At 34.1% G+C, this 27,073-nt stretch overlaps 2 protein-coding genes and 1 non-coding gene across 4 annotated transcripts; all 3 read left to right on the top strand.

The window, feature by feature from the left end:
* The first annotated feature begins 1,582 nt into the window (after window positions 1-1,582).
* Window positions 1,583-1,655, top strand: TRNAA-AGC (transfer RNA alanine (anticodon AGC)). Its single transcript has one exon. It is a non-coding gene; the product is annotated as a tRNA-Ala (tRNA).
* A 1,981-nt stretch (window positions 1,656-3,636) lies between these two features.
* Window positions 3,637-6,393, top strand: LOC102590795 (hypersensitive-induced response protein 1). Of its 2 annotated transcripts, none has more exons than XM_006354735.2 (6): window positions 3,637-3,855; window positions 4,693-4,884; window positions 5,058-5,178; window positions 5,297-5,388; window positions 5,480-5,576; window positions 5,811-6,393. In XM_006354735.2, the coding sequence occupies exons 2-6, from the start codon at window positions 4,696-4,698 to the stop codon at window positions 6,167-6,169; spliced, it is 858 nt and encodes a 285-aa protein (XP_006354797.1). In that variant the 5' UTR covers window positions 3,637-3,855; window positions 4,693-4,695; the 3' UTR covers window positions 6,170-6,393. The 2 variants fall into 2 exon arrangements, with proteins under 2 accessions (XP_006354797.1, XP_006354798.1); XM_006354736.2 differs by having other exon boundaries at window positions 3,640-3,859.
* Window positions 6,394-7,259: 866 nt separating this feature from the next.
* Window positions 7,260-23,745, top strand: LOC102590443 (uncharacterized). The gene is made up of 13 exons (XM_006354734.2): window positions 7,260-8,634; window positions 12,605-12,779; window positions 14,168-14,280; window positions 14,424-14,525; window positions 15,834-15,903; window positions 16,392-16,447; window positions 18,514-18,564; window positions 18,689-18,793; window positions 19,011-19,055; window positions 20,481-20,589; window positions 21,166-21,371; window positions 22,796-22,879; window positions 23,112-23,745. Exons 1-13 carry the CDS (start codon window positions 7,375-7,377, stop codon window positions 23,301-23,303), a joined length of 2,568 nt encoding a protein of 855 aa, XP_006354796.1. The 5' UTR covers window positions 7,260-7,374; the 3' UTR covers window positions 23,304-23,745.
* Window positions 23,746-27,073: the final 3,328 nt, after the last annotated feature.

Here is a 27,073-nt window from a genome sequence, read left to right as displayed (position 1 = left end):
TCTTTTTGAAATGCACTATAAAATTGTGAAGAGGTTTAGATGCAATAAGTGTTTATTTATGTGTGACTAGTTCCAAAGGTATTGTATCATCTTCAACTTTATCATCAACATTGTTTTTCCAATAGTATCCACAATTTCTTCTAAGTTCTGGACCTCTGAACATGTATCATTTCCACTCATCCAACAAGTTATCAATGTCCAATTTATTGTGGTAACCAAGATCATTAATCATGACCTCAAGTTTATGAATGACGTTTTCACAAGTGAATTCATTAAAATTCTCTGAGATTTCATCCCCGAAGGAATTTTACGATGTTGAAACACTCTTTAAATTAATAAATATTAATTTATCGATTAAATAATACCTTTATAAAATAATAATATTTCATGATCTCACCTATATTAACTTAGTAAGATTTTACCTTAATTTATTTGAAAATTTATAAATGCTCACGAAAGTTGAGTGTGTGGAGTCCAATCACTTTATGTTATCTAGGAGCTGGGTAACATGTTAGGAAATATAAATGGTTGGTGATGTGACATTTTAATATTAATAAAAATATATTATATATGTGACATTATGTATTATGTTATGTTTATTGGTGGACATTATATTTGTGTCTCTTTACTCTTATCAATTGTAGAAGAAAGTGATCATTAGTTGTTAGTAACTTATGTAACCACCAACTCTTCATTTTACTCATTATTCTATCTTTATGTCTTGTAACTTATATAACATTTGAGCCATTCATTTGATGAATTTACTACCAACTATCTTCCTATTCATTGTAAGGAAGAATTTATCACCTATAAAATTAGTGTAGTCTTCCTTTGTATTGGAAAGGAGAAGAAGAAACAAGAGATGTACAAGAAAATATACAGTAAATAAGATGAGTAGTTTATTTTGTGTATATTGAGTTAGTGTAGTAAAAAGAGAGAGTTGAGACAAAGAAAATATTATAAGTCTTCAACTATATTCACTATACAAATGAGAGTATTTATATGTTGAAGTAAGGTGTTCTTTTGTGGAGCTTTGAACTCTTCAGCTAATCCGGAGTTGTTTGAGTTGTACGACATTGTTGGGATGTTATATCCTGGAGGGGGCAAGTCAAGAGACATACTGCTGGATCGGTGTAGATTATGCCGCAATGGCTTGTATCTCCTTAAAGAGAGCGAGATATTTGCGCTTCAGCCTAATGATTTGTTTATACATTTTTGTTCATTTTATTTCAACTGTAATTTATTATATTTGTAATATATTACACCAACAAAAATGAATGTTTGAGCTTAATAAAAGTATAAAACTAATACTATTCCGTAATTTTTCTCATTATAAGCTTTTTTTGTAGCAGTATTTGATAGTAGTATCAGAATTTGCAATAACAAAACTTACGCAAGTAAATGTAAAAAAAATTGTATAAACAAACCATCAAGTACCAGAAGAGCTAGAAATATTCATGTATAACCGAAAATCGAACATTAACTTTGTAGTACATAATAAAGCTATTGAAAAAGTTTTACATATTCATGTTGACATTATTTTTGACATTTTAATATTTTAATCAGAAAGCCTTAACAACAAGGGGATGTAGCTCAGATGGTAGAGCGCTCGCTTAGCATGCGAGAGGTACGGGGATCGATACCCCGCATCTCCATTTTCCTCCTTTTTTTCTGTTCTTTTTGTGTTGTTTGAAAATATTATCTAATAAATAAAAATTATAGTTATTCTTGATCACTGAATTATCCATTACTCCATATTAGACGATAAACTTGTATGTTGCTATAATTTCGTACAAAGCTATAATGTATAACAATTCCTTCCAAAACCCATCAAAACTAACTAAACTGAGATACTATTAAAGTGATAATTTTTCAATTTGCTTCCTACTCATTATCAATTCGTCAATCACAACACAAAAGTTAAAGCAAAAATGATAATATTCACTTAGTGAACAATCATTCCAAGTTTTGTTGTATCCCTAATCAGATGTCTGAACGTGAGCTATACTCCGTGAAGAGCCAAACGGGTGTATGGTCTTACCTTTCCATTTGACCTACTCCAAATGTCAATAGTTGTTGAGCATTTTAAAATTATTTGAGTTTGTGATACTACCATTTAAGTTATGATCTCTTCGTCCTAGTCTCACGGAACTATTCCCTTAATAAAATGGCATGTTGACAAGGTGCAATATATAATCTAAATTATACTCATTCCATGATTTTGAATAATGCGAAAGATTAATCTCCATATGTAATTAGTTTCTTAATTAATTTTAACAAAGTAACAAATACTTCTAAGGTTCCTTCTTATCCTTTTTTCGTGATGTATAATCTTTCGTTTGACATTTAATAAAAAAAATAAAAATCATAACATAAATTCCAACCAAAATACTTTAACGTTTATCTTACATTAAGAATATCCTATTATGTAGGTTTGATGTAGATTATGATAAGTTAGTAAATGAAAGTCCTAGTCATATTATTGGACGACGTATAAGGCAAGTTGTTGGAATTGACTAATTAAATATTTAAATTAAACAAGATTATTTGATTCATGCTGCTTGATTACGAAAGCAAGAGGTTTCTAATTTGGTAAAATCAGGAGGAAATTTCAGTTAACGAATATAATTGGATTATGGATTTTAATAATTTTTATTATGCACATATTCCAAAAATTTTAAAAATAAATACAATATCTTGAACAAATACATAAACGACACTTTAGATCCACTTTGACTTTGAGGCAAATAAGGCTATTGTCAAACAAACATCTTTGAAGGAAATGAACCAATATGCAAATAAATATCACAATCGGATTAAACAATTAACTATTGACATTTAATTTTAATTAAATTCGAATCAATAAGGGTATTGTTAATTAATGTTTCCATTTATTTATTTATTGCGATTTTTACATATGTACCTCCAATATTCCACAGATAAGAAGAATCAATTAAAAGTCAGTGCTTTTGCACCTATCCATCATTAAAAGAACGAGAGGACTTTGTATCTGTTATATTGACTTTATAATAATGCATATTAAATCATATCTTTATTCAGGTCCGATTTGTCCATTCTTTAGTATCAAAACAAGAAAGTATTAATTAATTACAAAGTTAACAGGCATAACTATGATAAAAAAAAAAATTCAAACAAAGAACGTTCCAAAACATAGGAAGTGACATATTTTCTTCTACGGGCGCCTGGCGTCCTACGTGTATTATGACATGTAGGATGAATGTGTCTATTTGTTCAATTTTATACAAGTTTAAATGTCTACTTATGCACACCTAAAGTTAAATGTTATAGTTGTCAGCTGACGCCAAATTAAGAGTCATGTTTATGTATTACTAATTGTGAATATGTACAAATAAATATTTAAAGTTAATAAAGTTAAATAAATAGACATGCGTTACCTGATAATTCACGTGAGACGCCACATAAAATACATGTATTTATTTAACTTTATACCTAATTAAAATTGAAGAACAAAATATTAGTTAATACAAATTTAAAGAACATATTCATATATTACTTATCATGCCTAACTATTATTTATGAACATCTAATATCTACGAAAAAAATAATACATAAATTCTCTCGTAATTAACTAGCCCTTATTCTAGTGGGAGTGTGAGATGACGATGGGAACAAGTTGCCAATGAAATTAACTTTGAAATTTCCGAAGTATCTTCTCCTAATAATTAACTCCATTACAATTTCCACATACTTTCTTCCTCATCAAGTCTCTTTCCTCCATTAGCCATATCCCCAAATATATAAACTCACCCATCTTAGCTATCGAAATACGCATTTCGATTCTTCACTCCTTTGCTAGCTTTGTTGCTTCCCTTTGTAAGTATGTTTATGTAGATATGCACATAATTTATACAATTTCAATTTTCCTATTTGTTCTTTTATTTTAGTCGTTTTTGTGTTAGAATTACTGTGGGAAGGAAGACTCGCTTGCTAGTTTGATCTAGGTCAACTCTGTAAGATTATTCCCTTTGTTTTGATAATTTTTGCTTATCGAGAGACTAATCTTCGAAGTTGAATTAGATTAGATCAACTGTATATTTTCAAATTAAAATTTTGATATTTCGAAAAATGTCACATAAATTGGGAAGGACAGATTAGTTATAAGCAAGAAAATTGCTACTCTAGTTTCTTTGATGCCATGGGTTTTAGTTTCTAGCCTTGTTGGATTGGGAGTTGGTTTTGGGTTTGATAAGGTAAAGTAGGTTGAGAAGTTTGACAGGAAAATTTAACTTACATATCTATTTGGTGGGATGTACCTTTTGTAGATGAATACAGTAGCTATTGAAAACAACAATTGAACAGCTGACATTGTCATTTGATCTTTTATTAGTTAACTGGGAGTTTATTGCAGATGTGCAGTAACTTGTAAAAGAAACTAGAGTAGCAATTTCTCCCTTAAGTTTGACTAACAGTTTGTAATCTTTAGTCCCAGGGAGAAGTGTGAAATATTACCCTTTTTGGATTGTGAACTTGAGGTGTCCAAGTGTAATTTGTAAAGTGTAAACTTACTATTGTGTTCTTTTCAATTTAGAATATATTACTCGTTGAAATTGCTCCTTTATAATGACAAGTTCTCATGGTGTAATATTTTTTTTGAGTTATTTTCATGGGTGAATTCTGTGGATCATCTTCCTTTTCATGCAATCTTTATAGAGTATGGGCAATTTGTTGTGCTGTGTACAAGTTGATCAATCCACCGTCGCAATTAAGGAACAGTTTGGCAAGTATCAAGATGTGCTTCAGCCAGGTTGCCACTTTCTGCCTTGGTGCTTCGGATTCCAGTTAGCTGGCCATCTCTCCCTCAGACTGCAACAATTGGATGTTCGCTGCGAGACAAAGACAAAGGTCTATTCTTTATTCCGAAACAGTACTTCCATTGATTTGACACAAGCTGTGTTGGTTCATAACCAAATCATCAAAGTCAACCACAATTTGTACTTTGACAAACATAAGTAGGTGATGATTTTTCAGTATTTATGCATATTAATGACTTAATACATATTGCAACTAATGTGCAGGATAATGTGTTTGTCAATGTTGTGGCATCAATTCAGTACCGTGCCCTGGCAGACAAAGCAAATGATGCTTTCTACAAACTAAGCAACACTAAGGGTCAAATTCAGGCCTATGTTTTTGATGGTAGATATTTAATCTGTCTGTTTCTATATCTGATTCCTCCTTGGAATCTAGTTCTGAGAATAAATTGATTTCAATGGATAATGCTAACTTACACAAATCTATGTTTATATTTTGTCAGTCATTAGAGCAAGTGTTCCAAAACTCAATCTTGATGATGTTTTCGAGCAGAAAAATGAAATTGCCAAGGCTGTCGAGGATGAACTTGAGAAGGTAAGCCAATTCTTCACTGTTTTTTTAATTGATACAAGTAATTTGAATTGTTCATTGGATCTCATATGAATGTCATTATGATCCTTTACAGGCTATGTCGGCTTATGGATATGAAATTGTTCAAACACTTATAGTTGATATAGAACCAGATGAACATGTGAAGAGAGCTATGAATGAAATCAATGCTGGTATGTCTAAAATCTCATCTCTGTAGTTAAGCCTGATGCCTGCTGGTTCTCAACTGCTCTGACTAGTTAGTACTTAGTCCCAAGAGGACTATATACATCAGTTGATGGAGGGGGATACAATGGGATTCGAACCCACCATCACTAGGGTGAAGGTGTGGGCAGCTCCCCAACTGAGCTACATCCCACACTATAAAGGAGTATCTTTTCATGTCCTAATTGTTTTCAACTCTACAGCTGCTCGGATGAGGGTGGCTGCTAATGAGAAAGCAGAGGCGGAGAAGATTTTGCAAATTAAAAGGGCTGAAGGAGAGGCAGAATCAAAGTATCTCTCAGGGTTAGGTATTGCACGACAGCGTCAAGCGATTGTGGATGGTTTGAGAGACAGCGTGCTCGGATTCTCAGTGAATGTGCCTGGAACCTCAGCAAAGGATGTAATGGACATGGTCCTCTTAACCCAGTACTTTGACACCATGAAAGAAATTGGCGCTTCCAGCAAATCATCTGCCGTCTTCCTTCCTCATGGGCCTGGTGCTGTAAGAGATGTGGCAAGCCAGATTCGCGATGGACTCCTCCAAGCTTCTGTGGACCATTAAATGTTCTACTATATCAGAAATATCAAATGATTTTCACTTGAAGCTGCCTTTTTCATTTTGTGTTTACTTTCTGTAAGTGTGGATATGTTTGGTGAGTTTGACTTTGTATTTGTGAATGCCTCTAGTACCTGTATATTGAAAAAAAAATACTAGTATCTCCAGACCTTTGAAGAATTGTGAAGTATATGCTATTAATAGATTGATGTGATATTTCTCCTCGTTAATTGTGCCTGTTAATTTGTTCCTTTTACCCATCCTTCATCCTTGATGACTGATCTTTTGTTGTCTTATCAGCTATGTTGTTTGAACTCTTCAAAAATGTCAATGAGTGTGTGTCAAAGTCGCCAACAGTAATGTATTTTTGGAGAATCTGACATGGGTGTGACATCAAGCCTGAAGAATCTGTGCAACTTAGCTTACTGGTGTGTAGTACAGGGTCATATTTTTGTTGTGTGCTATGCTAAAGGAAGGTGACTGATCCCTCAAACTAAAACGAAAAATTCCAAAGGGAGGTTATATCAATATTCTTGCTGGTTTTGGCAAATACCAATTGAGCATTTAAGCGAGTCCAAAAGTTGATTAACATTTGTGAAGGGACTTCTTCTTCACTCACATAGCTTTAACTTTTGTTTCGATTCGATTTTCAAGTGAAATGCATATTTCAACACAATTTTAACGTTCAAAAACATGTATTGGTGAACTATGTTTACAAAAATCTCAAAAATATACTATGTTTAATGCATTGTTTAACCATTGATGATCAACTTTTACAGACGTGAAGATTCATGGCCATCAAGACACGGGCACCTTGAAAAAAATTATGACACGAGAAGACGCTCTCTTATAGAGGCTTCCTCTAATCTCTCATGCGCCTTCTACAATATAATATTTTTCTCGACATACGTATGTGTGTATATATATATATATCCAAATGATTCGGGGTAAAAATCGTAAAAAACACTCAATAATATTTAATAATAATATATCAATTTTTATATAATTTGAATAAATAATGAAAAACCCAAGTCAATGACAAGATGTTATTAACTTATTATTATAAAGAAAAAAGAAAAGGAACTAAAAAGAGTAGTTCTATAGATCTTGTATAATACACCTAATCACAAAATTCCTTCTTCACTACTCTTTTCCCCTTTGTCCTCTCTCTAAACTCTTCTTGATCATCTGTGTCCAGTTGAAGATCGTAGATGGATCATTCATGGCGTCCTCATCTTCCTCCACCACCAATTCAAGGTAGAATCTGTCCATCTTGCTCAATCTCACACTTCCCCTTTTGCCCTCTTCCAACCCCTTTCCCTTCTAACCCTAGTTTCCGATATCCACCACCACATCCCAATCAACCCCTCCCCCGCCCTCCACTTCCTCCTCATGAGGCGGCTTACGACCCCTTCATCGATCATCGCGGTGGCCCCCCTATGCCCCCTCCTCATCGTCCCACTGTTGATGGCTACGAGCATCATCCCCGCCCCTCAGATGTGTATGGAAATATAAAACCTAGTTATGATTCACCGGGTGCTTTTAATGTTGGAGTAAAGAGAATGAGAGTTGATGATTCATCGGGTACTTTTATGAATGAAAAATTGACTAGTTTAGCTAGGTTTTCAACTGATAATGAGAGGAGATTGCAGCTGATTAGCGAATTTGGTGGGGCAGCTCACGAATTAGACAAAGCGCGTGGAAGTTTTGATGGTGAAGAATATGGAAAATTTGATGGATTTTTAGGTGGCAAAAATAGCAATAGCAGTTATGTAGATCAAGGTTATGGTAATATGGATAGAAATCAAACATTTCATGACCAAGAACGTTTTGAGAGACAGCAATATCCACCGAGGGAAGGGAATGTACAGTTTGGACAATTAGGATATGACAAGAATTTGCCAGAGAGAAATGGTTACAAATATGGTAGTCCTCGAGCTGATACTCACCACAGTGTAGAGCACAACCAACAGAATTATGAAGGATCAAGGTACAGCTCAAAACTTGGAGATGGTTATCTTCCAAGGAATGGAGTTTCAGGGATGAATAAACTGTACAATGAACAGACAAGCCACTTGCCGGTGGATGGTCACAGTTACAACCATCATTATTCGCAGGCTTATGTAATGCCGAATCATGTGGAGTCAAAATCAAATCACTATGGTTCCCCATATGACCAGAGGGTTAATTCAGCGGACCGTAGTGGCGGGAGCTTATATTCGGCACAGGGTTGTAAGACATATGCTAGCCAGCCGCCACTTCCAGCTTCTCCTCCACCTCCTCTTCCAATGGAACCCCCTTTGCGTGAGCGTCTTGTCTCATCTTCACCACCTGGAGCTTCTGCCTCATTGTTTCCAGGTTCTGTTGGTTCTTCAGCTCCTTTGTCATCATACTATCCTCCACTTCCGGAAGAGAAGCCCATTTCACGTTATCAGCCCAATTTACATTTGTCATCTGGCACTGCTATCGAGGTACTCCTTCAATTCTTTTTGGGCGTTGTTTATGTTCTTCACTTTGCAGTCTATTATTGAGTGGCTCACGAGATGATATTTGATATAATAAATGTTGAAATTATTATCTAATTATCACATAAATATTGGAACACTACCTAGTGGGCAATGAAGTGGGTCAAGAACCATGAGGTCAATCCTCAGTTGAGGTAAAAATACTAGGTGATTTTTTTCATTTGTCTAAGCCATGATGGATAGAGTTACCCTGTACCCATGTTGGTGGGAGGCAGCAAGTAACCCACGGAATTAGTCGAGGTGCATCCAAATTGCATGTACATTACGAATATAAAATATTTTCAAGATTAATTTTTTAAGTAGTGAAATTGTTCGTGCGTGCTACAAGAAAAATTAATAAATTTATATATATATATTTCTTATTTAATAACGTCATTATGTAATATTTATATTCAAGTTAGTGGCAGATAAGACAATATTGATATTTCTCTTCATTTGCTCCATGATATGTTTTTTCATCTTGTTTCAATATACAAAATAGAAATTATGTGCATCCTTTTAAGTACAAACTATTCATATGTATATAGTAGAACAAAACATTTATAGTGGTGAAGTTAATAGAATAAGAAGTCATATTTTGAAATAATAATATATTGTATTACGTTGAAAATGTTATTTTGTATTTTTATTTTCTCTCATCTTTTGTAGCAGTTCTTGACTCTCTATACAAATTCTAATTTCTTTAAAAGCTTTTAAACTTCTTTATTGTGTCTTTGTTATTACATTTGTTTTTTTATAATTTTTAAATTAATTAAATATGGTTAAGAACTATGGTAATGAAAACACAAAAGTTAGGAATAATATTAAGAGTAGAAGTTATAAGTAAGAATAAGAGATATGTGTTATGAATAATTTGAATGTATTATATTATTAGACATTAAACACATAATAATTATGCATTGGTTTTAATAAATAAATAAATGAATGGTGAAAATAAGAGGGTGGGGTGGGGGGGAGTCAAAAAATGAATAAAATAAATAAATGATTGGTGGCTGCATAGGAGCCATGTCACATACTATTTCAAAAACCACAAGTGTTTTTTTACGAAGTAAGTAGATTCATTTAAAGGCATCAAGAAGATGCAAGATTTACACGGATTTCTTAGTTGTTGGTAGGACATATAAAAATAACCTACACTATTACATTCACAACGTAATTAAAAATGAAAAGGAAAACTACAAGTACTTTTCAAATAAAAATAATAGTGACGAAAACAAATTGTTACATATCACATCATATAATTAAGGGAAAATGCTCAAATATGCCATTGAACTGTGAGAAAAAGCTCATCTATGCCATTTCTGTTTGAGAAAAGGCTGCGGGTTTCCCTTGTCATCAAAAAAAAAAAAGGCTCATCTATGCCATTTTTGTTTGAGAAAAGGCTCATCCTTGCCATTTTTTTTAACCCTCCCTAGGAGCTCCCACCCCTTTTGCTCCCTTGGTGACTCGAACTCGCAATATTCGGGTTGGAAGTGAGGGGTGCTTACCATCCGAGCAACTCCCTCTCGTCATCCATGCCATTATTTGTTAACAAAAAACATTTTTGATTTTGCAAAATCATTTTCTTTTTATAGGTGATCAATTATGATTCAACCACGTCATTAATTCAATTATTTTTTAAAAGGGCCATCAAACTTTGAGAAAAGGCTCATCTATGCTATTTCAGTTAATTTAATTCTTTCATTTTTTGCGAGCATCATAAAAATGGAACTCCTCATCATAATTTTTTTGGTTGTAATTATATTAATTGTATTTCATAACAAAAAAGTAGGATAGTGGAGGACAAATGAGTAGCATTGTCAATAGATGTAGTTAAGCTATTAATACAAACCAAATTAAAAAAAAGCTCTAGCCAAAGTAGCTAAGTTACTAATACAATTCAAAGTAAAAGAAATTCTAGCAAAATAATCCTTAATTATGCTTCAATTTTTTTCTAGCATTTTCCTTTTCATGTAGATTTGTCATCATATTTTGCTCCCTATGTCACCTCATCATGTGCTACCAATTGAATAAAAATAATTGACATAATTATGAACAAATAAAATGTCATACCAATCAACAAAAAAATTATATTGGTGAAAAAGAAAGAAATCTAAACTATACAATATATTTGCAAATTATATTTTTGATTATACTAACAAAAAACAATCATCATCCCTTTAAATCTAACAAATATTGTAATCAAAGTACATTATATGATTATAAAGTTAATATCAACCACAAATTGACCTTTAGAGAGAACAATCACTTACTAATGACCCACTGTTTATTTTTACAACGATGTTCTTGATCACACTTGTTTGGAGGATGACAAGACATTCAACATTAAAATATTAAGAAAGCATATCCAAGTACATGAAAATGAAATATTTTTTACCTTCATATACTTCTTTTTTGTTATATGTTAGTTAATTCACAAACTAATATGATGAAGAAGAGAGAGGATAATCTTGAATGTGAATCTTTATGAGACTGAATATGAATTATATAGGTAAAATAGAGGAACACATTCACAAACCAATATGATGAAGAAGAAAAAAAATAAATCTTGAATGTGAATTTTCATGAAACTAGACATGAATTTGTATAGGTAAAATAGAGGAACACATTCACAAACCAGTATGAAACCAATATGATGAAAAAGAGAAAGAATAACCTTGAATGTGAATCTTCATGAAACTAAGTATGAATTTATATAAGCAAAATAGAGGAATACCATAAGATATCATAAACTTACAAACTAAAGTTTGGAGGTTATGGACATGAATATTATGGGAGTTATGAATATCATTAAAAGTAAAAATTTAAAGAGGTTCAAGCCATGAATAATTACTCCTTGTAAATAAATTAAATAATAAAGATAAAAATACTTAAAAGAAAAATAAATTTATTAAGATTAAAAATTAGAGAGATGTGAGTTATGGATAGTTACTCCTTGTAAAATGGTATGTGAAGAAGAGTCTTTGTTGTAAATGTTTCTCCATTAATAAAATATTTGTTTTTTGCAATAAATTAAGTAATTCACTTTACAATAAAATAATTATAATTTAAATGAGAAAAAAGCCCCATCCCCCAAAAGGGGGTGGGGATAAATGCAAATGGAGGTCATAGCCTTGTCTATGTTTCTCCTTTATATTATATATAGAATATAGAATTTGTGATACTACAAGTTTAAATGAGAAAAAAGCCCCATCCCCCAAAAAGGGGGGGGGGGGTAAAGGCAAATGGAGGTTATAACCTTGTCTATGGTTCTCCTTTATATTTTATATAGAATTTGTGAACTACAAGTTTAAACCACCATAAAAAATTCCAATATATTTTTTTCAGTAGTTACTTGTAAGTACTTCTTAAGAATTTTTTTATGAAGAACTGGCATTCTTTTTTTATGATTTTCACCGAATGCTGTTTTGCTAGTTTGCCATTTCCTTTGATAAGGAATTTACCATTTATACCTATGCTGCGAGTATTTATTACTCCCTCCGTCCCAATTTATGGGGATAATTGTTGTGGTGTCATACTATAGTAATTTGACCTTTTCTGCATTATCTTGTTGATATGGGATTTCAATGTATTTTTTAGTTATGTTCTAATTCTTGCAAGATGGCTCACAATGAGGTTTACACTTCACATGATGTTTATTTGGATATGCTCCCAATTGACGACTATGAATCTTACATCCTATTCCATTCCTAATGAATAACTCCCAACACTTCTTTAAGCTAATATTGTGTGATATTGGGGGTATATCAAGCATTGGTATCCTTTTAAAAAAAATAGATATCTGTCTGTTTTCGCCTTAAAGATGTACATATGTGTGTCTTTAGCTATCTTCCTGTCTTGACAAATTTGATATCCTTTTTATGTTGAAGATATGGTAAAACATGCCTAATATAACTGATTTTTGTGGTTTCACCAGCAAGTCCATATGCATCGTTATACTTCATCATCTATACGCTCCAGAGGAAGTGAACATCCTCTGCTAGAGGTACCTTCAGATAAGTCAAAAGTCATTGATGCTATACACATTCTAAAGCATCCATACCGAGCTACCCGGCCTGATCATCTTGTTGTTATTCTTCGGGGACTTCCAGGTGCTTCTTTCTTTCCAAGAGCTATATCATTTAGTTATGTAGTTGTCCGTTTGCTTTTAGTTGATATCTACTTTGAATGAAAATTATTTACCCTTATATTACTTGATAAGGAGACTAAACACCTTCCCCACTTAAATAGACTCCTTCAGTCCCCCCCTAACCCCCCAGGGAAAAAAAGGAAAGAAAAAGTGAGCCCTTCTTGTTATTAAGAAAAGAAAGGTGAATTGTTTATTGTGTTAAGTCTGCTGGAGACATATTTAAGGTAATAGTTTTCTGATAAGGTATTTAAAATAATAGTTGAAAGGTATGGCATAACGATTGGAGAGTTCTATGAATTAGTAGCATTCGTATCAGTTCATCATTTTTGAGATGGAGACATTTATGACTTAGGGATTTAGTGGTCCATGTAAAAAGATTAGATGGATGGTTTACTGCATATCATTTAGAAAACAAATTGGGACACTTTGTTTGTTAACTTCTTGCTTGCGCACCTCCACATATATTGTTATTCTTCAGATAGATAGGTTGGTTTGATTTGGTATGATGTGGGTATGTTTAGTTGGCATTTGAAGAACATTTGGATGAAGTTGAAAAAAATAGAGGAGAATTTGAAGTATTTGGAATAAAATTTCATTTGGAAAAGAAGGTTTGAAGTTTTGGGCGTGAAACCATTATTTCACTTGAAACTAGTTTTCTTCCTACTAAAATAATGCTGCATTGTGAAACAAATATTGATTTGCAAATATTATATCAAGATGAAGTTTAGATAATAAAATAGAATTTATAGCCAAAGGGGAAGACAATGTCACTGGATTATGACCTAGAATTCTACTTTCAGGTATTTTGGATTTTTCCAGGCCTATTGAAATTAAAGAGTACCTTTCTGCACAAGTACTAGCTAATTATTAATGAACTTGTTTTTACATCGCGCACACTCACACACTCTCTCTCTCTCTCTAGCTCTCTTTCTCTCTTCGTGGCTTTCTCTTTCTCCCTCTGTTTGCCCCCTCCTTTTGTGGTAGTACGCATTCTTTCTCTGGCATAAAATGAAGTGTGGTCCTGGATCAAAGCATCCCTTTTTCTGGATATTGGGAGCCATTGAGAAAATTCTTTCACTTTTGTCCTCCTTGCGTTGCATTTGCTGGCCTACTTTATGATTCCATCAATTACTGACTGAAAGTAGTGTAGGGGGTGGAAAAGTATGACAAGTTTGCTTTCCTCCTAAAGATAATTATTTAACGGCAGGCAGTCATGTTATATGTCCTTTTGTGACTTCATTTCCTGCATTCTTATACGAATAATGTTTTAAAAAGGAAAGCTGTGCCCAAAGAATTTGGATCTCTGTAAGTTTTCTTCTTTTATTTTCAGCTTTTTATTATCCTTTTCAGGGAGTGGAAAGAGCTATTTGGCAAAGATGTTACGTGACCTTGAGGTTGAAAACGGTGGCACTGCCCCTCGTATTCACTCAATGGATGAGTACTTCATGACTGAAGTTGACAAGGTCTTATCTTGCTATCTTACTTGAAGTTCTTTTGAATCTCTCGCTTTTCTTCCTTTCATATGTTCAACCCTCCTATTAATTCCAGTTACTAGCTATTTCAAGTCCTCTCCCAAAAATATAAACAAGTTCTTTCAGACATGCAGGTTGAGGAGAGTGAGGTTTTGAAATCTTCTGGTTCTATCAGGGGCAAAAAGATGGTGACAAAGAAGGTTATGGAATACTGCTATGAACCTGAGATGGAGGAGGTAAAGCCATCTCTGCCTGAACTTAAGAGATAACCGGACTTCCACAGATTTAAATTTGGAGCCTTTAGATTTAAGATATTTATCTGCCTTTCTATTAGGTAGCTTTAATCTATTTGTCTGCAGTGTAGTAAAATCCATGTTTTAGGAAGTGTATATCAGAGATAACAAAAGATACCGGGGATACAATCGTAAAAGGTTTGGTCAAACTTATGGCTTTTAACTGATTTTGGTGACCAACTTATGGCTTTTAACTGATTTTGGCTTATAATCACTTTTTGTGTTTACCAAATGGAATAGATTAGCCAAAAAGTACCTATAAGATAGTTTGGTCAACTTATATGCTTAGCAAAACACCCTCATAGTGGTAGCTATTTGTACAGAAGTTCAATATTTTACTAAAGGAATGATTTTTTATTGGTTGCACAAGTTCCTCTTTGCCTAGTATTTGTAAGGCTAAGATGACTTGAGTATTGTAAATTTACAACGTAGAATTATGCAGTATTGAGTTCTTGTTGTATAATTTTTTTATAGTTTATTAAGGTTGCAATTTCTTTGTTTGCTACTGTTAGATTCTTCAAGTTCTTAGTAATGCAATGCTAGGGAAATTGTAATTAGTCCTAGTTAAGTTTCCTCTTTCCTTTGTTTGGGGGTGGGGTGGGGTGCATAAGGATTGGATTAGAGTGTTATGGACATAAAGCAAACAAGCAACTATGGTTTCTCATTTTCTCCTTTTTTTCACTGTGAAAAAGGAGAAGGAAAGGGGGGGGGGGTAGTGTAGTAGAAAAGGTTTTTCCTCCTCTAACCATGAGGGTGAGTGTTCGAGTCACCAACAAATTGAGAAAAGCCCCAGTTTTGCTGCTGGGATGGGGGTTTGAGGGGGCCGAGTTCACCCTATCAACTAAAAAACATTTTCATATTTGCATGCTAAGGAAGCTATTTCTCGAAACTACGAGGTAACACTCTATGTAAAGTGGTTCAATTCTTTTTGAGAAGGATATTTCTAGTGGTTTATTATATCTTTTGGTAGCAGAAACATAGCATTATAAACAGTTTGCGTGCCCATATGTGCATTTCTTCTGTGGGTTTAATGTTGATGTAATTAGTATATATTAATTGCATCTTTCAAGAAGCTTGTCTCTTCTATGCTGTATGCAATTTCTGGAATCAAATATGATATAGAGGTCATCTTATGGTATTTCCAGTTGATTTTCATGGGTTCGGATTTTACTAGTTTGTTTTCCCCAATTTTCTGCAATTTATTGCCTCGTATATATTATTATCTCTATTGTTATTTTCTCTCCTCTTCAGGCTTATCGTTCAAGCATGTTGAAGGCTTTCAAAAAGACCCTGGATGAGGGGGCTTTCTCCTTCGTAATTGGTATGGTATTTTTGGGGCAAGATAGCTCTTACTCTGTAATTCCACATTTTTTCTTTTTGTCCATAATCTAAGACTGACATGTGAAATGGTTTGCATCACTGTTTCCTCTTTCAGCTGGATGTCTATTCTTTTGTTTATTGTGTCTGTGAGATTCTCCGAAATTTGCTAGTGAAATGATTACATGCTGCTGTCAGTTGTTTTGTTGTGTCATCTGTTGCTCTCTATTGGAGCATATTTCTATAGAAAACGTCCATTTTGTTGGATTTAGGAAACTTGAAGGTAGGTAGCATCCCATAGGTTTCTTGATAATAGCTAGCACATTGGTTCTTCAAGTCATTCTAGATTGTCTAGTTAAAAAGTTCAACCATAGTTTAATTATAGATTAAGTGGTGATGCAGTGCCTTGCACTGCCTTCAGTTTACTAACTACAGATGCAGTTTTGTTCGGCAATTGACCCATTTGTTGCTGGTATTTGTGCCTCATTTTAGTGGATGACCGCAATCTGCGGGTAGCTGATTTTGCTCAGTTTTGGGCATTTGCGAAGGTATACTCTCAGTTCTCTCTATTATGCAACCAGTTCAAGTGCTATACTCTAGTTCAATTATTTTCTAGGATACTTTGAATGTCTAAAAGTCTTAAACTTTTTGTGTTTGTGTATATATAGTTTGTTACTGCTTTATAGGTTGTCAGTTCTTTGAAGTTTTAAGTATTATAACCTTAGTTGATCAAGAGAACTTGTGGCCACAACAGCTTTTCCGTTGGTTGTCCAATGTGACTGGGTGGATACTGCAAGTTCGAAAACTCACTCCATCAAGTCCTAATATATTGTTATAGTCGTATTGTATGCAATATATTTAATTCATGGTGTAATTTACCTCAGTTTCTATTTTTTGTTGGTCCACTTAAAAGTACCATTTCTTGATGACTTGTGGATGAATTGTTTATGAGTTTTAACTCTTTCTTGACTGCTGGTAATGATTTGATGTAGTCTCATGCATTGTTTTAGAGTAGATTTACTAAAGAAGAAAAAAGCAATCAACCTGTCTTTCATTTTTGGTTATGTTTGGCTGAACATTGTCATAAATATTTTGGTGGTGATTTTGTTTGCAATTCCCCAAAGACATTATTGCCGTGTCTTGTTTTGCTCACAGTAAGCTTCAAGTCTAGTATAACACAACAATGTGATAGGTATTGCCAAGGATATCTTTATCACATCTCCATCTGATTGAATAGGCTCCTGGATTTTGGAAATTATGAGAATACTAGTTCAAAGTTTGTTCAAGATTAGTTATGATGTTACCAAAAACAGTATATGGAGTAGTTTGGTTTGTGGTAGGATATTGAAATCTTCACTAGCTGATGTTTTTAATCTGGAGATAATTGCTATTCGACAAGCATAAAGCTTAATGCATCGACTTGGACAGCTTCTAAAACATAGCTTTTTATTACTAATTGCTAGGATAAAACTGGCATATAGCTCAAAGTGCAGGATCATCAAGCTTGAAGCTTCAAACTAATTTAACCAAAGAACAATGCAGAATTATAAATTTTCAGTAAGCAAGCTCAATTGTCATTTAGGATGGGGCTGAAACCCCCAGCTAGAGCAACAGAAAACTTGGATAAATGTTGGATTTAACATTTCTTCCAATCTACAACTTCTTAATAGAAACTATGGATCTGTAGACGACAAATAGCTGAAGTATTTGAAAACTTTTCTAGAGCTACCTGCTTCAGCACTTGCTTTCCCATCGATGTATAATGCTGGTTATCTAAATACAGCTAAACAACTGTGTATTTAGAGTGCACAAATTTGTGGGTGACAACTGCATATATGTATGTATGTATCTCACAGATAAATTCTATTAAAGAACTTTTAAGATCATGAAGGTTTGTAGAAGGTTCTCTGATTGACAGATCATATAAGTGGAAGTTTGTCTATTTTACCATACCAAATTTTCCTTCTTTTGGATTTAGGTTTGGTTGTTTGGGGTGAGGTGTTAAAAGGACTTGATTTGGTGAAAGTGGTTGAATATGTGAAGATTCCAAGCAACTAATTCAACCATACAATTGAAGTGGGTTTATGTTTTAGATTTTGTAGCCAAGGAGACTCGAACCACTAAGTTTGTCCTCTGGTAATTTGTTGTTATAGTATAGTCAGTTTCTGTTTTGGCTGGTTATTACATAGAATTAGTTTGATAATTCTTAGCCAAGGTGGCTCGAAGTTATGAAGTGGGTCGAGGTAGATACCTGGGCTGGTGGGAGGTAGCAGTACTCGGTGGAATTGTCGAGGTGCATGCAAGTTGGACTGGACACCACTGTTATCAAAAGGAAAAATAAATAATTACACTTTGTCAGAGTTCTTGCTTTTTGGATGGGAATGGTGCTCCTTGCTTTCTGAATTTAATTGCTTGCTGCATTTCCTTCAGTGACGCATGCTGCTTCTGTTACTTTTGCAATATTATGGCTTCTCGAACTGCTGATTGTTTTTTTTTGGATGACGGATTATCTTCTTCAATTGTTACCATCACAGCTATTTAAGAAAAGCTGATTGCTGCCTCTCTGTTTGCCATGGTTGTTTTCTTTGCTTATTTCCGTTGCTTATTATTTCAGAGATCTGGCTATGAAGTGTACTTGCTAGAAGCAGCTTATAAGGATCCAGCGGTAAGTTAGCTCATGTATTTCTTTGTTAGCCACGATCTAACATCAAGCATTGTATGTATATATGTCTGTACATTATCTGATCCACTGAAGATACTTTTTAAACTCATGTCCTTGTGGATTTCAGGGATGTGCAGCAAGGAATGTGCATGGTTTCATGCGGGATGATGTACAAAAGATGGCTGGCCAATGGGAGGAAGCTCCATCCATGTACTTGAAACTTGATGTTAAGGTACTTTCTCCTTAAAACTATCTTGTTGTATAGTCAGTCAGGTTCTACACTCCTGGACTCTCAAGTATACTCGAGCAATTTAACTTATTCCAGTAAAGTAGTTGGTAGTGTAGCCTGTTAGACCTTATGTGAGAAGTTAATTTTATCAGCTTGTATGAGTTGGATGCTAATATGTCATCTGTCCTTACGGTTTCATTTTATTTCAACAATGTGACAGTCATTACTTCATGGAGATGCTCTGGAGGAAGGTGGAATCCAAGAGGTAAATTTTGTTATGCATATTTTCTTAAAACCTTACCCTAGGTTCAGCATACTCATGACCATGTGAGCACATAGACACTTGCATTTGTTCAGAATGTAAGGAGTTGTTTGGTATGGGGGATGAGATAGACAAAGTTATCCCATGGATCAGTTATGCCACCATATATATGAGATAACTTGTCCCGTCATTGTAATGCAAATGGTGGGATAAATAATCCCGGGACTTATACCCCTAACCTTACGCATGATAAATTGAGCTTGCTTTTTATCTTGAGATTATTATTCCTTATCCTCATACCAAACGTCCCCTAAATATGTCGGCCCACCTAAAGTTGCGGATAGCAGGTATGAAATGAAGAGAGATCCCTGTGCAAGACGTCCACTCAATTAGAAGAGGTAGATTAATGGCATGGGCAGTGTTATCAAAAGCAAAAAGCGCAAAAAAGATCCGAGGTCTGTTGGGGCTTTATGTGCAAATAAAGCGTGAGCTTTAATGAAAAAAGGCTCAAAAGGGAGAAAAAAATACAAATATATATGTTTAGTTCAAGACTCCTAATTGTAAGCGTGAATGACAAATATATGAACAACGAAATTGAATTTTTTTAATGATAAAGTGAAATATCAATTGTTTAGTGCCACCTCTTCACAATAGGCTCATTGGCAAGGAAATGTATGCCTTAGCGCCTTGATGACGACACTAAAGCGCACATCAAGTGAGGCGAAGCGCTTGACCATTTTGACCCCCGCTCCAGGGCTTAAGCGCACCTTTGACAACAATGGGCATGGGATGCCCCCATGGCCCACTTTTAGATGTGTTCTGGAGTATCTGGAAGGAGAGAAACATTCTGGGCTTTTAGATATAAAAAGATAAAAGGAACAGACTAGCCTATAATTGTGTCGGAAATGCTACTTGGAAAGTCATATATTTTCTTTTGTATATTTTGGCTTAAAGGATTCTCATAGCTTGTAAAGTTGTAAAAAAAATAAAATGAAAATTCCCTGTCTTGTAAATTTGTATCATATAGCTTTTGAAAATATTTTCCTCTGTTGTCTCATAGCTTATTCATTTTATAAAGTGGCTTTCATTTACAAAACAAAAAATTAATATATGAAATGACAAAGTGTCTTGGATGGTTTTAGTTCCTACTTACAATGCACAATGAACAGTCAGCAATGTTCCAAATGCAAGGAAGGAAAGAAAAGAGATGTTGGCTGATAATGTTCCGAACACCTTACTTCTGAAAATTAACAAATGAACAATAAATAAGTTACAATATTAATAATATACTAGGAATATTATGTGATGTCCACCAACTTGTATTGTCATCATTCACATCTTTTTCAGGTTGTAGTACCAAAACATGTACAGCTTGTGTTACTCAGAGGTAGAAACTTCTAAATCATGAGTCTTATTTTGGATCTGCAGGTGGACATGGATATGGAAGATGATGACTCATTGGGAGTGCCTTCCACTTTAGATGAAGAGAATATTGAGAAGTTTACAGTACCTCTCCAAGAGGATATTCCAGCTTATGGTATGTCATGGATCTGTCCACGGGGTCATTTGTATTTCTTATGCTGCTGCTGTATTGTCTCTCTTGTTGTATGTCCTAAGTTCTAGTTAGTAAACATTGTTGTGATTAGCAAAGCTGGAATCAGTTCTGGTGATCCTCCCTAATCAATTTGTGATGATTCTGGTGTAGATGGCATAGTTTCTTACCTTTGCAACAGATATCACCATATCGGTCCCTTTCTTTAAAATTTACATTCGTTGTAGTCACAGTAGGTCATATGTTTGTTTTGAGGCTTAAAACAAGGCTGAGCTGATTTTATCGTGTAATAACATAAAGGACCTGGCTTTTGTGGTGGTTGAACTTGGCTGATTTCGAAGTTCAACCGCCAACTCTTAGCTTTGACCACTGGGTGGAACCTATTCTCTTTTTCAATGCTGATTACTTCTCAACATCAGTTGGATTCTGTCTAACATAATCATTTGATCTTTTCAACTTTATGCATACCATTCTGAAGTAGATACGAACAAATTTGTCCTTTCTTCATTGTCTTGGCTGCAAAAAGCATCTGATCATACTTATTATGTAATTTGATATCAGGCGATGTAAAGGATGATCAGGATTCAGACCATGAAGAGGATCACCGAATAACTGAAGTAAAAGAATTGGCAAAGAGTAAATGGTCATCTGATTTGGATGAAGATGATACTCGAAGAAATAAAGATGCCACTAAAAACATAAATGCTCTCTCTGGGTTGATACAATCTTACAGCAAGGAAGGAAAGTTCGTACATTGGGGTGACCAGGTAACCTTTACATGTTACGGACGATAGCTATTCCTAGTTCTATATTGATGTTTTTTTCTTACTGAGGGATGATTGGTGAAACTTATGTCCGCTCTCTGTTCTCTGCTTGCTTTCCCCTTTCTGCTTTTTCTGATGTGCTCACCAACAAAGGCTGACCATTTTTCATTCGTCATATCTTTACTTTTTCTCGTCCTGTCATCTCCTGACACTTCACATTAGCAAACCTCTGGTAGATGAATTGTTGGGAAGACTCTGCCCTTCCACCCTCTATGTTTTTCTTTGAAAAAGTGATTTTTTTAAAGAATGTAAACCAGGAGTCCTATATCTCTTAGAATGGAAATAGGAGTCCGGATTTTATTTTTAAAGAAAGAATGAGTTTCTCGACATTATAGGTTGTTTCGGTGCCTATATTCTCTTATATCAGAAATGTAAATTGATTTAAAAAACTTGGAAATGTACGGTTTTTATTCATTGGATTGGACATGTGGTATTTTAACAGTCTTCCCTTGACAATATTATTGTGAGTTCGGGATGCAGGATAGTTCCTAGACAGCTGATATTGATAACTTTGGGATGGCTTAAAAACCTTGCAGCAAAGGCTTATTTATTTTCCAAGGGGAGGGAAGACTTGTAGGAATTGTATTAAGTGGCTCCATATCATTGCAAGGCAAAGTTGTTTTATGGGGCAGATTTACTTTTTATCAAATTACATTGGCACTAGGGGAGGGAAGAATCATTGGGAGTGAATTAAGTGTTCCATCTCATTAAAAGCTTAGGTTGTTTGAAGGGGAAGTTCTCATTAGGCGTTGGCCGTGAATCATATTGGCATGCTTATTTATCCGTTATTAAGGTTGATTATTCAATGATTTCTTCAGATGTGGGATTGTAACTTTTTCCAGTGTACTAGCCTTATCTATTTCCGGCTACCAAAATCTATGTTGTATACGTTTTGGAGAGGAAGTTGAGATTACATGTATCTACTAATCTGATTATTGTTTTTTCGCCATCTGTTCTGCTGTTCTTCTAAAAGAGGCACTAGTGCAATTTCTTTGCGCTAAGTGTGTGTTTGCTTGGGAGGAAATTTTCTCATGTTCCGTTAGTCAAAAAATTTGGAGAACTTTTTCTCCGGGAAAACAAGTGCCTTTAGAATGAGGAAAATGACTTCCCTTGTTTTCCACGAAGTGCCATTCCACATTAATTGTGTCCTCTCCCTACCCTCCAACACACCTCATCTTCACTCTACCCCCTTGTAGCTCCCATCCTACGCCCCAACCCTTACCTCCACCCTCACCTTTTTTATGTCTAGATTATATACAAATGCTTTTAGAATAATACTTTTTTGTTTTCCAAGAATATAAGTGGGTTTATTACTTATTCTCTTGTGTTCGGTACATACACACCTAAACTTATGTTACTTGTCCCAGGTAACCAAAAGAGGCTTTTCTATAGGGGCAGCAAAAGCAACCAATGTATCTTTAATAATTGGTCCTGGTGCAGGATACAACTTGGTGAGATTCCTCATGCAACTATTGTTTAACTTGTTTGGCTCATCATCATCTACATCTTGAATAAATCTTGATGCTTATTTGGCAATAGAAATATTATGCTTGTAACCATGCTGTTCAACTTTCTGGAGTTTTTGTTATTGTAATACAACATTTAGTTGGTAAACTACTTAAAATGAGATTTTCCATATACTTGGAACCATATGATAAGCTGGCCTATTGTTGTCATTTTCAGAAGTCAAACCCCTTACCTGATGAAGAGAAGTTGACATCAACTCGACATAATGGTGAACCAAAGAGGCAGAACATATTTCAAGAGAGATTACGAGCAGAGCACGAGTCGTTTAGGGCTGTTTTCGAGTCCTTCAGAACTGGTTCCGACAAGAGGCGGCAGCGGATATTTGGGCTTAATGCTGAAGATGAATAGTACATATGTAGATGGGGGTTTAAAATCACGTATTAGCAATTTTGTATGTTTTGCTAATCCTTGCCATTGAGGAAGAGTGGGGGAGGGTTTAGCTATTGTATTGTAACATTGTGTAAATTTTGTAGCAAAATAGGTAGTTTGTTGCCTGGAATGTAATTACTATGCCAGGGGTCCATTGAGTCTTTAATACTCTGTACTTGAATGGAAGGAATATGCCATGGGATCATTGAGTCTTTATTACTAGGTATGGTTGCCTTGAATGGGCTGATTTGAGTCTGTATTACTCTGTAGTTGGTGACCTTAATTGGAAGGACTATGTCATGGGTTAATTGAGTCTTTATTACTAGGTATGGTTGCCTTGAATGGGGTGATTTGAGTCTGTATTACTATCTGTAGTTGGTGTCCTTAATTGGAAGGATTATGTCATGGGTTCATTGAGTCATTATTACTGTCGGTAGTTGGTTTCCTTGAATGCGCTGATTGAGTCTGTATTACTGTCTGTAGTTGGTGGCCTTAATTGGAAGGACTATGTCGATCCATTTAAGTTCTAACCTATTTTAAGAGAAACCTGAATTGAGCCAAATTTAATTTTCAATTTCAGATTCTTTATTGGCATTGATGTAATGTATGTTCCTATATTTAAGGTATGAATTACTATTTATTTTATATTTTTTAGGATTTATCTATCCATTTATAACTTTTTTTTAAAAAAATTGAGTTTGAAATTTAAATTGTGGTTATAAAACTTAAATAATAATATATTAAAATTATTGAGATTAAGTGAATCAAATTGGATGGGTTAAGATCCAACCCATTTGAATCTAACTCATTTGAGCTTAAAGTAAACATGGACGGGTTCTGACCCAATGCAATTTCTATTTCAATTCATTTTAATATTTTCAATTTCAACTCAACCCATTTATTTGACACCCATATGTACGCCAAAACTAACCGTTAAAATTTGAAGTGACAATCATCATTTATAACCATTAGTTAAGCAATAAATGGAAGACAAAAATCTTGTATTCATTAGTTTTGCCTAACGTGTGGGGGGTAAGTTATTCTGTCTCTGTTCATCGCAATGTACTGATCGATTGATAGAGTTTATTAAAAGAAATAACTTATGTATTAGTAGTATCTTGGTTAGGGCTGTTCAAGATCGAATCAAAACCGATAATTCGAACCAATAATTTGGTTAATGGGTCAATGGTTCGGGTTAATGATTTAATGGTTCGAATCTCGATTTACCATAAACTTCTTATCGATTCGGGTCTTGGTTTGGTCAAATTTCTAATGGGGTGCCCCGATAACCCGATAAGAAGTTTAATTGATTACATTTATATCACTTAAGACCTTAGACACTTTTAGCCTTTAGGGTTTACACTTTAGTCTTCAGACTCTTTACAGTGACTTTATAGATAACACTCAAATTATAATATTCCAAAGCTGTGACATCACTCATTGATTCACTGTCACTGTTAGGGGTGGACATGGTATGGTATATACCGAATACCATATCGAAATCGAAATTTTTTATACCGCGGTATGGATATTATGGTAATTGTAACGACTTTTAAATTTTTTTGGTATTTGCTACGGTATTTGGTATTTATAAAATAAATACCAAAATATCGTATACCATATCGAAATGTTATAATAATATATAAAATTAATCATTCACTAACATGTAGACTCTAACTTGACATAGTGGTATATGTCAAGTTAGAGACTAAATGTTAGTGAATGATTTTTATGGTGTGAAATTATATAGGGCTATGCATAATTTTAGATAATGTTATTTAAATTTTGCATCTATGACTACTCAATTGTTATTGAAATGTTCTTTTTGTGAACTTATTTAACAAAAGCAGTTGATCTAATATGATTGAGACTTGTGCTTTTGAATTTCTCATATTCATGTTGATCATCGTATTGATCTTGCAAGAATACTTGCTAAAGGACAAAGAGAATGGTTCTAACTTATTTGCTAAATAAATTGTATGGAGAGTTAATGGTTTTCGTTAGTAGTGTTGTAATGGTTTCTCTTTATAGTTCATATCAAAATTGACTTGGTTGTTATGAGGAATCCTTTTGAGTTTGCTAGTTTGGACAATATTGACATCTCTGTCCAGGTTAATATGGAGTTTTATTAAGTGTTTTATGTAGTAATGGACTAACGTGAAAAAGATCATCAGTGATTATTGTCTACTGCGTATTGTTAAGTAGTGATTAGTCAATTAGTAATTCTCAATGAAAATTGTGTAAACTGTTAAGGGTTAACTCGATAACCGAACCGATAACGATCTAGCCGATAAATCAACAACCGAAAAATTGATATCTTAACAGTTTCATAACGGTTTAGCATGATGACAAACCGATAATCGATAAATTCCAAAATCGAATCGACAGATACGCAACTGTAATCTTTGTTGGTACACTGATCAATCTATGTATAATTAATACATGAAAATTCATGGTATTAGTAAGGCTAAAGTCATATGCAGCCCTTAAAGTTGTTTGCATAATTCACTTAGACACTTCAACTAGGAGTTGTACCTATTGAACACTTCTACCGTTCAAAACATGTACCTATTGAATACTTTTTGGTGACATGGCATCGTGAGTGTAATACACATCCAAAAACACCTCATAACCTGAATGTTAAATTACCACAATACCACCAACTAAAAACAACCATTATCTTGAATGTTAAATTACTATAATACCCCCAACTGAAAACACCAAATATAGTATATCTTTTATATTCCCTAACTTAATTATGTTAATTTAATATAATACCCCCAACTAAAAACACCAAATTTAGTATATCCTTTATATTTTATATTTAAAACTATTTATTTATATTATATTAAAAGCAGACACTTTTTCACATTGAAAGATTGTGACTTTTTCGAAGAGGGTTGTGTGACTTTTTCGATGAGTTGTGATTTTTCTAAAAGCTTGAAACTTTTCTAATAAGGTACGATAAACATTGTTCATACCACCCTTATTGGCTATAAATAAAAGGATTTTCTCTCATTTTTAAACATATTGTTAGTGAAAAATTACAAAATAATAGAATTACAAGATTACAATTGAAAATAAAAATGAAGAAATAAATCTTTTCAGGCTGAGGCGCGGATATCTCGCTCTCTTTAAGGAGATTCAAGTACACTGCAGCAAATGTTTTTCACTGGTCCATCAGTAGTCCTACTTGACTTGTCCCCTCCAGGATACAATAGCCTATTCACAAAAGATAACTCAACAACTCTGGACAAGAGTTGAGTCCAAAGCTCCACAAAAAAAACACATCCTTTCAATTAATAAGAACTCTCTTTTTTTAACAAACTTTATGCACTCTATATTTTCTTATATGTAAAACAAATGAAGACCACCACTATTTATAGCAGAAGAAGTCTTCCTAGGATTAAATAGGAAGATAATGAGGGTACTAAATAGTGAAGATAATAGTCTTAAGAGTTACATATATTACAAGGTATAGTGGAGGAATAAAGAATGAAAATAAAGAGACACTTAAGCCACCAACGGCATGGGAGTTGCTGCATGCACCAAGAATTATGCCAGATAGATAGATAGATAGGCTGGGCATGAGTTTCAAATGGGAATTATAGATTATCTTTTTTTAAAAAAAATTGGATTAATTTGAACTTATTTGGGGGTTTCGTCCAAGTAACGATATGTGCGACAAATTTCAAAAAAATTGGATTAATTTGAACTTATTAGGGGGTTTCGTCCAAGTAACGATATGT

Source organism: Solanum tuberosum, unplaced genomic scaffold, assembly GCF_000226075.1.
Source record: "Solanum tuberosum cultivar DM 1-3 516 R44 unplaced genomic scaffold, SolTub_3.0 scf00180, whole genome shotgun sequence".
Taxonomy (NCBI): Eukaryota; Viridiplantae; Streptophyta; class Magnoliopsida; order Solanales; family Solanaceae; genus Solanum; species Solanum tuberosum.
Note: the sequence above shows the minus strand (reverse complement) of the source record. Positions and strands in the feature narration are given on the sequence as shown.

Coding starts and splice junctions, on each gene's coding strand:
- LOC102590795 (XM_006354735.2), top strand. CDS start 4,696: ATGGGCAATTTGTTGTGCTGTGTACAAGTTGATCAATCCACCGTCGCA. Junction 4,885..5,057: donor GCTGCGAGACAAAGACAAAG/GTCTATTCTTTA, acceptor ACTAATGTGCAG/GATAATGTGTTTGTCAATGT. Junction 5,389..5,479: donor TCGAGGATGAACTTGAGAAG/GTAAGCCAATTC, acceptor GATCCTTTACAG/GCTATGTCGGCTTATGGATA.
- LOC102590443 (XM_006354734.2), top strand. CDS start 7,375: ATGGATCATTCATGGCGTCCTCATCTTCCTCCACCACCAATTCAAGGT. Junction 14,281..14,423: donor TCATGACTGAAGTTGACAAG/GTCTTATCTTGC, acceptor TCAGACATGCAG/GTTGAGGAGAGTGAGGTTTT. Junction 15,904..16,391: donor GGCTTTCTCCTTCGTAATTG/GTATGGTATTTT, acceptor GCCTCATTTTAG/TGGATGACCGCAATCTGCGG.